At 39.6% G+C, this 13,583-nt stretch overlaps 1 protein-coding gene across 1 annotated transcript; it reads left to right on the top strand.

Moving 5' to 3' along the window:
* The first annotated feature begins 724 nt into the window (after positions 1 to 724).
* On the top strand, positions 725 to 4,353 carry thap1 (THAP domain containing, apoptosis associated protein 1). Its single transcript, XM_042395237.1, has 3 exons — positions 725 to 910; positions 2,236 to 2,428; positions 3,144 to 4,353. The coding sequence occupies exons 1-3, from the start codon at positions 840 to 842 to the stop codon at positions 3,567 to 3,569; spliced, it is 690 nt and encodes a 229-aa protein (XP_042251171.1). The 5' UTR covers positions 725 to 839; the 3' UTR covers positions 3,570 to 4,353.
* The last annotated feature ends 9,230 nt before the right edge of the window (positions 4,354 to 13,583 follow it).

Raw genomic sequence — 13,583 nt, 5'->3', positions numbered from 1 at the left:
CTATTTTGATAATCAATTAATCATTTCAGTCATTTTTCTTTCTGTCCTCCACCACTCAAAAATGTGTTTTCCTTGCTTTTACTTCACTTGGATGTTTGAGTTTCACTGTGCAGAATGATGTATGTGCAGAGCTTGACACTAGAAGCTTCATCTACTGAAAGTGGAAAGGTTTTTGTACTCATTGTAAATCAGATTTTAAGGGGTGAGCCTACGAGCATGATTTATGACATCACAACTAGGCTAGTTCGGAGGCTAATGGTGGTTTAGTATCTAAGTTACACAAGTGTGATGTGGACACTTGAAGCCTCCAGTGCACATACACTAAGAATGGACTTTACAGTGAAGTAGGATACATCTTGTGTCCAGCAGTTCAACTTTTGAGATGAACAATATTTGCATATTCATAGATTCTGGGTTTTTTAATGAGGGAGAATAAATAGATGGAATTTTACTTTAATGAGGTAATGGTACTTTTTTGAGGAGAAAACATATTAGACACATTATTATTCCAAGCAGGGTATTTTTAATATAGCTTACAGCATGTCTGGAGGGGATCTTTAAGAAACTATTCAGTGACCAAAACATCAATTCAAAGCGGGCCAAGTACTGACAATCGTCAGATAAAGAGTCTCTGTCTCCCCCCGGTGGACAAACTGGGATATTACAGCGAGCTAAATTTCTGCCAATCAGAGGGGAAAACGTAGGTCATGTGATTGGAAGGTGACTCCGCCATCATTGTTAGTGGCAGTGAAGCCTGTATGGAGGAAATGGAGGAGCAGCAGCGGAGCCCCGTGGACTGTTAGTGCGCGTGTCAGTGAGTGTTGTCCGGGGCAGCAGCCATGGTGCAGACGTGCTCAGCGTACGGCTGTAAGAACCGCTACCACAAAGACAAAGAGATCTCCTTCCACAAGTAAGTTCTCTGAAACTGCGTGTTGACTAACTAGCATTAGCTGTCCCAAACGTGATGGATAAGCACTGTGTTGTGCCGTACCGCACCGTGGAGGGTGTCATCCACCAGCCTGCGTTTACTAATCAGCGTTTTTAAAGCTGTTTTGCTCATAGTCAGCAGTAGATAGTTGTTAGAATTTGACATTACATATTTATTGTCTATAGATTTTACTCGTAAAATCGGGTCACAGACAACTCACCAAGCACCATTTTATTGTGATAAACTGAAAGTCTTTTATCAAGTTCGTCCGCTGGTCGCGCAGTCTCCTTCCGCCAGATCAACAAGTTAACTAGCGCCGTGCTTACTGTGGCGATACCTAAACATTGATGCTCAGATGTCATTAAAACGTAATTTAATTACATTTTCGCATATTTTTATATGCCGAATTGACCCGGACATTATGCATGTTCTTAAAAACACTTGTTTTATATTCGAAAACATGTTTGCGTTATCCAGAAATACAGAAATGCTAAAGTCCATTAATTCTGATAGGAGTTCGGTTATAGTTCTTCATGTAGCAGCGCTTGTTGGCTGTCAAGCTCATGTTAGCCCAGAGCCTCCTATGCCGGAACAGAGAAAACATGTGGAGACCCTACAGGTCTGGCCATGTCAGACGAGTTGAACCAGTCTACTAATAACACAAGTTACAGAGCACTACATATTCAGTTAAAATGCTATTTCTCAGACTTACTTAAGCAGCCTGCTGACTCTTTGTCTGTGTGAGACGTTCAGTTCCCTGATAATCCCAGTAGGTTGAACAAGGCAAGAGTTCCTATAACAGGTGAACCTGCTTTTAAAGTGTTTTTTTGTTGTTGTTGTTTTTTTTTTTTACTGAGTTCTGTGTGGAGGACTTGATGTTTACCAGGAGAGGTTTTCTGATGGAACCAGGCTTCAGCTAACAATTTTGATGTAAAGTTGACTTCCTAAATAACATAGAAGAAAAATCTGTTATCAGACCAGTAAGGATGACGGTAATAAGGTTCAAGATTATTTCATTGTCATTTCTCAGTACTCACATACAGTGAAATGAAATTCCATTTCTCCCAGACCAAAAACAGTGCACTTATAGAATAAATGATTTAAACAAGCTAAACTGCTTTAAAGATAAGATTCCTAAAACTATATTAAGAAAGTTTCAGAAACATTAGTAAAGCATTTTATTGTTGTGGAAGTGACTGATGCAATATATAATATTAATCCTACTAAACTAAACAAATCCAGAAGTGATCAAAGTAATAATATGGAATACATTTTTACGCATATTGATTCCTTATCTGATTTTCCAGGTTTCCCCTGGCGCGTCCAGATGTTTGTGGTAAGTGGGTGGCGGCGATGAGGAGGAACAACTTTAAGCCGACAAAGTACAGCAACATCTGCTCGCAGCACTTCACCAAAGACTGCTTCAAGATAGAGTGCAACAACCGAGTGCTGAAGGAGAACGCTGTGCCGTCGCTCTTCACTTTCAACCTCAGCATCAAGGTGAAGTAGGCCACTTCACATATTTTGAGACGTGACTGAAGTACCCTCTCACACAGTCTGTCCCCTGTGACAATGGCAGCCAGTGTTACACTGAAATTAGCCACCGTTCTCCCTACATAATTAAAACGACAGGGAAGAAACGTTTCCAGCGATTTCAACACATATGATCATACAGAAAACGCACCAAAAACAGTTGTAACATTTTATCTGATCCCTGATCAGTTAAATCAGTTGAATCTCTCAGTTGAACTACAGTTACAACTAAAGTGTCAACAAAGTGACAGCTGCATCTAAATAAAATTCAAAGTTAATATCAATAAAACAATACTGTCAATATTTGTCAGAAATATGTCAATTTACGGGGTTTTATTTTTGCAAGTCCACTTATAACAACCTGTACAGCTGCATCCATCTCATCACCAGTCTGCAGTGGTAGCAGCAAGCTATTAGTCCTGCCTACAGAGCTGTGATTGGCTGATTGTTTCTCCAAACAGGGGAACAGCTGTGAATTCGGCGTTGATGTCAAACTCAAATTTTACCTCTCATATTATCCACCAAACCCCCCAAATTCTCAGGTCTCAGGACCAGCTCCAGTCCTCATCAGGATCTCTAGTCTTGTTGTCTTTATTTTAAAATAAGAGGCTGCTCTCATCATTGATACCACCATCTAAAACAAACAAATCCATCCTTGACTTGTGTCTTCTCCGTCTGACAGGCGGAGTCCCTGGAGGATCCGTTCCCCTCAGAGATCCACTTCCCCCTCTCTATGGCTTTGACCTCTGACACAGTGATGGTGGAGGAGGAGGATGAGGATGAGGATGAGGACGAGGAATCTGAGCCCGGGAGGAGCCTGGCCGACATCCGTTTCGACACGGCGTCCGTCTCCTGCGACCACAATTACACGGTGGAGGACTCTGCACGGCAGAAGAAGCGCATCGAGCAGCTGGAGGAGCAGCTGGAGCGTCTGAGGAAGACGCTGAAGACGACGCAGCAGAAGTGTCGGCGGCAGGAGAAGCAGCTCAAGAGGCTGAAGGCGGCTTGCGAGGCACCCAGGACTGTCTGTGAGCCTCCGGCAGCGTTCGGCGAGGGTTACGTGATTTTACCGAAACACATCTACCACACACTCAAAGGCATCGAGTAACGAGGACGAGAGAAAAGATAGATGAGCGTGATCAAATCTCAAATCTGTCAACAGCAGCCAGGTGAACTGTTGAAAAGCTGTTGAGCGAGGCGGTGAACCCCAAGCTGAGAGCTGAAGGACTCACTTGTCCGGGAACATAAATGCAAAGAAGTGGAAAACTTCAGTTGGTGCATCCAACAAACTCCAACATATATAATTTTCTTTTTATGTTTTCTGTTTGGGCTGCAGTGAAATGACTTGAAGTGAACTCACTATAAATTAATAGTTCAACATTTAGGGTTTGGTTTTAGTGGGAGGCGTATGCTGAAACAATTTCTCGCCAAGCAACAGCCAGGTTGGAGTGCTAGGCAACCAGCGTAGATGTTGCACAGCCGTGTGGATAAACAGTTGTTCATTAAGAAATAGTTCCATTTCTGTTTAAATTCAACAAATGAGATATAACATGTTGTAATTAGTGAGCTTTATAGTTTATTGGTTGAAGTTGGGACAGAGTCAGGCTAGCTTCTTCTTGCCTCAGTAATAGAAAGAAAGCAAACAAGTGTTTCCCAAAATGTTGAACTATTCCTTTAAAGATCCTGCTGTGGGACTTGGGGATGCAATTGAAAATATAGACTTTAACCTCTATCCTTTTTATTTTGTTTGTCTTTAAAGAATTGTTCCTAATAGGAAGAAAACTCCCAACCAAGGATTGTGTGTAACAAATGTTTAAATGTGTAATACAACTGAACACTTTACTTTTTTCACTTTTTTTCTTCACATAAACATGGTTCAAAACATTCTGTTACTTTTTGTTTGTGTGTATGTGTGTGTGTGTCTTTATACAGCTGATACTGATCAATTAACCATGATGCACTTGATCCAGGCTGGTACTGGTCTTCCAAATCAGCTTCGGACATTGCTAACATATACAATGTGTATATGTGTTAGATTTACGCTGTATTCATAAGCATTCCTCATTAGTAGCACAAGACCATCATATCTTTCTGTCTGTTTGGATTTTTCTCTCAGGAAAAAGCCCTTATTGGACAGTTGATAGTGAATAAACAAACAGGAAACAAATGGGAAGCGAAGCTGGACTTGAACCAGTGACGCTGCAGTCATGTGGTATTTGCTGTAATCATTCAGCTATCAGGGCACTAAAGTCTATCAGTGACATCATAATAATAAAGTCAATCTATAGAGCATTTTTCAAGGTACTCAAAGACACTACATGAGTTTAAAGGATCCTAAAAAGCAAAAAAGACACATTAAAGTCACAAGGTAGCACATAATGTTTAATTTATGAAGAACTGAGCTGAGGTGTAATGAGGAGGCCGGATGTGGAAATGCTCACATGTGATTGAAGCTTAATTCAAGTGTGTGATTGTCTGCTATATATTTGCCATCTAACACTTAAGGGGTTTCTGCTCATGTAATCTGTAGATAAAATATTGAATTCTTCACGACAGTTCGGACAGGTCTGTGTACCCACTAAAAAAGAATCCTGCAGTAAGACAAAATAGCCATAACTGATAAACAGAAAATACTCTGTTTTGGAATTTTAAAACAGATAGACAGAAGTAAAACATATGTATGGTTGTTCTCTTTGGTAGGGTGTGGTTAATCTTTACATTTTTAATGACTGCTGAGGAGGCAGCAAAGTAGACCTGACCTTTGATTATCAGGGTTTAAAAGTGAGTCAGACATCAACTACCCAGCAGCAGAGATACCTCATTATAATACGTGCAATAAAACCCAAACATACATTGTAACATCTTTCCAAAGGCAGTTTCACTCTAAGAGATGGGCGACAAAATCAAATTCCTGTCTAAAAACACACTCTAAAGTTCAGTTGAAGCTAATAATTTCAACAGTTTGAGATTGACAAATCAAATGGCTAATAGACACACTTCAAGCTGATATGGCAACATTATCTTTCATTTGGAGTCGTGTTTCTGTTCACCTGGTGAATGTAAGTCCAATATTCACTCTCTTTTAGCTCTGTTTTTGCTCTCTACCAACTCCTGAGGGAGATATCTGGCTCTTTAGCTGCTAAATGCTCCACTATGTTCACCAGCTAGCTAACAGCTAACTGTGTGTGTTTGCTGTTTGTGGCTGAGAGTGAACCAAAACAGTAAAGTCACAGCCAGACAGCTGAACAATGAGCTGAAACTCTGAACCCTTTAACATACAATTAGTCATGTGATTCATTCTTAATGATTATGATTATTCTTGATTATAGCCGCATTAAGCAGAGATGAATATATCTGTACTGTTATTTAAAGGAATGTGTGGTGAGTGGAGTAAAGCATGACTTAACTTCAGTGTCTGATTTGTCCAACATTTCTATCAGTAACGGTAATAATAACATTTTATTATATTTAATTACTGAGACCTTGGAACATGGTGACATCTCTAAAACTATTCTGACAAGAAACAGTCAGATGATCAGGCAGGGTTTAAACTGTTTTAATTGTCATTGCTTATTTCTATGTATTTTGTATAGTCTCTGTGTGTGTCTTTCCTATGTTTCCTATTTCGGATAATAAGTTAAGTTTGCATTTGAATTTTGAAAGGAAGCAGTAGAAGTAAGGATGTACAGACAGACACTTGCTTTCTCTTGTTTTTTTCATTTCCTTCCACATTTCTATTAGAAATTGGACTCTTGACACCACCAATCAATGAGAAAGCACCAACATCACAAATGAATCACATTAATATCACAAATTAAAATCAGTTGATCATCACTTTAAATACTGATACTGCTTTTAAACACAGTCAGTCACTGAAGATTAGCTAAAACCACATTGTAGCAGAGATACAGTACATGACACTTTATCCTGCAAGACAACACAAGACGTCTCAGTGAGTCTAAATTAGTCTACATCCACTTTTTTAACTGTTTGTTAAGAAAATGATAATTTTATTTGTTCAGTTATTTCATTTTAATCCAGCTCGGTACTCCCATGAAACTGTACAACCTTTTCATCTGTAGGGGAAAGAAAAACAGCAGAGACACTTTTGGCCAGCAGGTGGTGATACAGACTGTACGTCAGTAAACTGTGTGTCTGCATCCTCACTTCAGCTCTTGAACAGTCAGTGCACCAACAGGTAAGTAGAAAGAAGTGTGTCCATCTTATTAAAATGCCAACATGCAGTACACTTAACACACTCCAAATACACACTTACCTCTGAATACTGCTGTAAGGGGCATGTTTAATCACCCTAAACTGCTTGAAATGTATACAAATGATGTTTGGAGGTGTATCCCACAATGCACCGGGTCTACTCTATTACACTCCATTCCAGTTGATGGTTGCGATGCACTTTTATGCACATTAACACCAAAAAGTCAGTCATGAAGTAGACAACCTGCAAAATCCTCTGAGTCACAGGACTTTTAAGAAGTCAGAAAAAATTAACCTCCACTGGAAGGAACACTTGACCATGAAGACCTACTTCTTCCGAAAGAACTTACTCACCTAATCTAAACCTTTCTCTCTCTCTAAAAAAGTAAAAAAGATAAATAAAAATTGTCATTTGCACCTGCAGCTTTGTGGCACTTGTGGAATGTGAAACTGAGTGTTGAGGCAGGTTTCCCCTTGATCTACTGTGGCTGGGATTAAACTTAATTTGTACGTCACTTTAGACAAAAGCATCTGTGAAATGGATGGATGTAAATGTTAGCAGCAACTGTGTCTGAACAGATCTCAGACTTTGGTTCAGTTTTGTGTAAATACATTTATCTTTGGTATCCCTTTGATCCCCTTGTGACCTCTCAGATTTCTCTTGAGAACCTTTTAGGGATCCCGACCTCTAGGTTGGGATTTGCTGATGTGTTGATTATATTGTAAGCGGTATCAGCTCTCACGTTTGTAATAATAGGTAGCAACATCAGAACCATGAGTGGATATGACATGAGACTAATAAAGAAGTTTTGCATTTTAAACATGTTCAACTATTATGAGTACAGTAAGTGATACACTTAAACAGTTAAAAGTAATTTAAACCAAAATGTTGTATTTATAATTTACTGGGAAAAAATTAACAGCATGTGGATTTTTTTTTCTAATATAATACAACAGTGGGTATACTTTCTATTTCCAATTATCATCACAAAGTCACCTCAAGTTATTCTGAGCTGCAGTGATGAAATAAGAGAGTAAAAGCATCAACACTATCAGGAATCCTGTCAGCAATGAAAAAACCTTATTAATCATTAATAATCATCATTTATTGTGTATTTACTAGGGGTGTGCCTGAATACAAATATGTTATTCGGCAAAGCACAAATAGTTGGTTGTTTACGAACATTCATTTCGTACAAATATTTTTTAAATTATTTGTTTTCGGGAAGAGGAAAAAAACATGTCAAATACCAGCGCGCAGGTCAAGTACATCGCTATCTCAGTCTCTCTCCTCTGCTCCACTGTTACGTCTATCATCATGACGCACATTTCCTTATTTGGACATCCCGTACTTGGGGGTGTTCGCCAAAGATAAAGCTGAGCTACTGACACAAGCAAAGTGCCTTCAAGGGACTCTCCATAACCTGTTGTTCCCCTTCTCCTTTCCACAAAGGTAGGTTGTAAAAATAGGCAATTAAAGCTGCAAGCAGCATTGAACGGGCCCTCGCGCCTCCGCGCACGTCAGGCCGCGGTGCAGTCGAAGGGCTTCTGTCACAGGCATGTAGATGTCTTCAGACCCGGGCTGTTTTCAGACAGTGCAAGAAGAAGATAAACATCACTTCCTTTGTCCACTGTTTTGCCCGCTGCTGAGGCTACTTCGCTGCAATTTTTTAGGGGGCGCTATTCAGCCAGTTCGCATCACTGATGGAACATTGTCATGTAGCCGTGTTTAGGATGGACTCTTATCAAACATGTAACGTTTGGTGCAGACTGGAGCATGTACAATAAAGTTATCACAACTTCCTCTGTCATGGCGAAGCATCAAATCTCAACAGTGTGAGGATGAGAATTTTCTGCAGGGTGAGACATGTCTGTCTTGCTCACACCTGTGGCATCAAAATTATGCAAGTTTTGCACCCATTCACTTGATTTTCAATTAGTAAACAGAAAACTCTTGATGAGTTTGTGTGTAAAACAAATTAATTTACTAAGTTTATTTTTAGAAAAGGAAAGACTTTTAACCAACATGACCTGGTGAAAGTTTGATTGAAATGTGTACTGTCAGGTGTGTAGAGACAATAAGTAACTGCAGCTAGACACAGAAAAATACTCATATATTTGAATGGAGAATGTGAGCAAACTGCTAGGTGCTTGGGCCCTAATAGAGGAAAAACTGCAGTACAGAGCTACAAATTTTAGTTTTGATTTTATTTTTCTGCAGCACTTTATCACTTAACTGTCACTCTCACTCAATGAGCTCCATTCAACCCCCACACCCACCCACCCCCTCCTATTCTCTCTCTCTCCCTGTCAGTTGGAGAGGAGAATGTCACTCTTCTTGTGAAATATCCTCATAAATCCAATGACTTTGGCCAAATCCTAGATTAAAAATCACAGTTTTTGTAGGAAATTTCGTCACAAATCCATTGATACAGGTTTCAAAGTGGTCAGACTTATAGTTTAGACATCAGAACCATTTGTTTGACACAAAGTCCATTCCTAGAGATTGCCTCCCCATTGGTTTACATTGTAAGGTGTGATGTGGCACTACAACTTTCAGGGCTTATAATATCTAAACCATTCGAGTCATTACAAAGTTTTTAACAACTTTTGTTCAGCACAGTGTCATAAGTCAAGTATTCAAGTTTGAAGTCGATACCATCAACACCCTAGGAGGAGATAGCGTTTCTTGGGGGTCCAAAATTGGCGCAAAGTCGTACTTTGATGGGCATAATGCGGACTTCCTGTTGGATTTAGGTTAGGGGTGTCAGTATATGATTTGTAGGTCTTGATGAGACGAATAATTGAGTTTTGGTTCGATCTCTCTACGACATTCCTACGGGCGGTGGCAGCCATATTAGATACACAGGTGGCGCTCTTGAGCACATTTTGGCACTTTGGGGGTTAATTTTTACATTTTATCAAATTTTTCACCAGACTTGATGTGCGTGCCAAATTTGGTGAGTTTTTGAGCATGTTTAGGGGGTCAAATTTAGGGTTGAAGTGGCGGAATAATAAAGAAGAAAGAAAGAAACAAACACACGAAATACAATTGGGTCTTCGCCCCTTTGGGGCTCAGGCCCTAAAAATAGGCAATAAATGAAAAGTGCAAAGCAAGAATTGCCTTTGAAGTTCTTCCCTACACGTTACACACTGTGCTGTCTCTGTGTAATGGGTGTGGACACATGGAAAGCCTGGAACAGTAAAGTGTTACTGCTGATCTATAAACGTATCTATTGATATTAACCAGGGTTGATCATCATAGTAACCACCGCTGCACAGATAACCTGCTGAGAGTATCACATAACATATCACATAAACTCACCAGTAACATCACTGGAAAAACTGAGTCATAATTCTTACAGGATCAGCACAGTACAGAGTTTATTATTAGGGCCTGAGCCCAAAGGGCAAAGACCCTATTGTATTTCGTGTGTTTGTTTCTTTCTTATTAGGGCCTGAGCCCTATTCAGGTTAAAGTAGGAAGAAGCAGCGGGTCTGTCGGGCAGCTGAGTGAAGTGAAGCCTGCAGAGGAAACACCGGGACCGTCGGCGTGAGACAGTCCATGGAGGAGCTGCTTTGTTCAGCTGCACAGATAGGAAACACTTCAGCTGCCAGGATGTACCACTCTGTTTGGAAAAAAAAACTTCTTCTTTTTGGTCAATGCTGGCGGTTGGCAACCAGCGTATTAGGTGTATTACCACCACCTTCTGCTCCGGAGTGTAGACCAGAGATTAAATCATACACATTAATCCTGTCTGTCTAATAAACTCAAGGAAAACTCTACTGCTCCACCAACTTGGCAGGTTCATTAAAGTTTTAATGCTGAGCTACTGAACTCCAGTCTTCCTAAGTTCTTCCTTCATATATTGTCTTCTTGAAAATATGTGCTTATATCGGTATCGGCATTGGCAATCAGCCACAATGAGTTGGAAATATTGGCATATCAGATATCGGCAAAAAATCCAATATCTTGCATCCCTAGTTTAAAGTCTTTACTTTTCTAAAAATGGACTTGACTACACACCTGACAGTACACATTGCAATCAAACTTTGACCAGGTAGCTGCAGCCTGATACACAGTCAGATTCCACTTTATCATCATTAAGCAAATGCCCGTTCAACGCTGCTTGCAGCTTTAATTTATAATTTATATTCTGTGTTGTGCTCAGAGTGAGACATCAGGAAAGCTCAGACCAAAAGGAAGTAGTGATAGCTGTCTTCTCTGATGGGGAAAAGGCACGTGACCTGCTCTGGAAAGAGGAGCTACTTATTAAGATGAAGTCAGTTGAGTGTTGAGTTGGTTGTAATCTGCAACCTCACCATTAGATGCCACTAAATCCTGGTGCTTCTTCTTGTTTTAGCGCTCAGCAGTTAAGAGTTTTTGCAGCTGCTGTTTTTTTTGGCAGGTTCGTCTGTTCATGTGATTTCAGAGAAGCAGATATCAGAGACCAGAAGTGAGAGAGAAGCTGATCAGACAGACTGAGCTCATCTTCACACAGCTTCTCCACCCAACAGGTAAGAACAACCGGGGCTCTGTTTCAGAAAGCGGGTTTAGTGAAAACTCTGAGTTTGTTCACCCTGAGATGAGGGAGAGTTACAAACAAATAGTGGGGAAATTAAATGAGGATGATTAGTAGACTGAAATGGTCCTAAATTTGGAGCATTTTAACTGATCTGATCTGGACCTGGTCTAATGTGGTCTGGACATGGTCTAATGTGGTCTAGATGGGAGAAAAGCAGTGAAATTGCCCTTTTAGTTTTCACCAATATAATAGATTGAGATCAATAACAAATAGAAATGCTATAGTAAAAATGAATAAAACTCAGGATTATGAGCCTGTGATGTAGCTGTCATACTGGAGTATTAGTTTGTTTAGATTTTTTAATACTGAGCAGATAAGACCTCAGCAAACAGGCAGAAATAACAATAAGACTGAAAATCAGTTTACCATCAGTAAAAAATATGCTACAGTTAAAATGCTCAAAATTTAGGACAATTGCACTCTACTGATCATTCTCATTTCATCCTCCCTGTATTTGTAAGTAAGAAGCTTTAGACACAAAGGATCAATGAATAATGATCCCTATCACTCATGATGTGATTGGTCCACTGATGTTACGAGGCTGAGTGAGAGGCTCATCTGTTATCTGGGCTATGGCTCCGGCCCACAGTTGTGCCTGTGTTGTGCAATAAAGTTGCAGCAGAAACTGACTAACGTCTCATTGTCTGCTTAACGAGGGACGTTACAACTACTGAGTGAGCAGGATTGTGGTGCACCTGCAGGATGTAGTTTGAAAGTGAGTTTTTTAAAGAGGAGCATAATCTGAACATGTTTTAACAGCATTTCAGTGACAATGTGACAAAGTGGGTGAGAATACACCATTTGTCCCTACTTTCACCATCAATGCCACATAGCTTACAAATTTAACCATGCATGGTAATTGTTTGTTTAGCCATATGTTCATGATCAATCTGTAACTTGCAGACACATACTATCCCGGGTTTGTTTGTGGTTTGCATTATGTTTGGTTACAGTTCACATACCAACATTTTTGGTTAAAGTAAAACACCGACAAGTATTGTTAAGTTTAGTTATTGTTTATTGGGTTAGGTCGGCATTTCATAATTCAATCCTATTCTTTCTGTGCTACTTACCATACCCACCATGTGCTCCACAGACAAAAGGAGGAGGCACCCAACAAAGTTTATACACTGGGTGACATCATTGGTGATGTCACTGGGTTGGATAATGTGGCGGGGGTGGTAGTTAATTATGTTAAGTGAGTTATTTACTGTGACTTTAATCAGTTTATGTATGGTTGCAAGTGTGTTATATGGTAAGCTATGGTAAAGTGTTTCACCATGGAGGTTGGTAAGATTGAATAACTTTATTTCTGAACCTGTTTTAGGAGAGACATGGGATGCACCTGCAGCAATGGTAAAGCCCAGATTGACTCTGATGGACTGCTGATGGAAGGGTCTATTTAAGCAGTTGCTTTTTGGCTGTCGGGGGGTTAGTCCATCAATGTGTAGCTGTGTGCACATGATGATAAGTTAATATAAGTTCAGTTGATATGAGTTGAGTTTTGATCAGTTAGGCCAAGTTAACTATTTAGTTGTTTTTTGTTTTGTACATAATTTATTTTGTTGTTTTTGTTACATGTGTAGCATGGTACCACTTTTTTTTGTAAATAAACCACCTTGTGATACCGGGATAAGGTTTCCTGTGTCTGCCTCCTACCAAGTGACCAGCCACTCCGGTCAGGCTACACCAGACAATACTTAAATTTACTACATTTGTTGAAGCAGCTGAAATAAAGTCACTGAATGTTGTTGTGCTGAGATACAAATAGATGTTAAAACATTTAAAATCTGCTGTATTTTAACCTCATGCCTTTTCATGAACAAAACACCAAACACATTATTATTGATCAGACTGTGAGTTTGCAGTCATGTCTCTGTGTCTTTGATCTATTTATGTTTTAAATCTTTAACTATATTTTTTTGCTGCCTCCTGTGTTTTGTCCGTCAGATTAAAGCTGAACAAATATATTAAAAATGTAATGTAGCTGCCGCCTGATACAGTCAGATTCCACTTTATCATCATTAAGCAAATGTAAGACTGATAAATGATCAATTAATGGACACTGAATAAAACTTTATTGTGTTAACTTATTGACGCTTTTCCCATTTATCTTATTTAAAGATAAATGTGCATCGTCTGCATACACATGCATTAATATCTCTACATCCACTGGATTCAAATGGAGGCTCTGTCTTTTATTTACCTGTTGCCATGGTGACTCGTTCTATTGGGACTCCATTGATGATGGCTCATTTTATTCATCACACACAAGCTTAACTCAGAGTGAGCATAATCAGAGTTTATTGAACTGACTCTGA

Source organism: Thunnus maccoyii, chromosome 19, assembly GCF_910596095.1.
Source record: "Thunnus maccoyii chromosome 19, fThuMac1.1, whole genome shotgun sequence".
In the NCBI taxonomy this organism is placed as follows: domain Eukaryota; kingdom Metazoa; phylum Chordata; class Actinopteri; order Scombriformes; family Scombridae; genus Thunnus; species Thunnus maccoyii.
Note: the sequence above shows the minus strand (reverse complement) of the source record. Positions and strands in the feature narration are given on the sequence as shown.

Coding starts and splice junctions, on each gene's coding strand:
- thap1 (XM_042395237.1), top strand. CDS start 840: ATGGTGCAGACGTGCTCAGCGTACGGCTGTAAGAACCGCTACCACAAA. Junction 911..2,235: donor AAAGAGATCTCCTTCCACAA/GTAAGTTCTCTG, acceptor CTGATTTTCCAG/GTTTCCCCTGGCGCGTCCAG. Junction 2,429..3,143: donor CTTTCAACCTCAGCATCAAG/GTGAAGTAGGCC, acceptor TCCGTCTGACAG/GCGGAGTCCCTGGAGGATCC.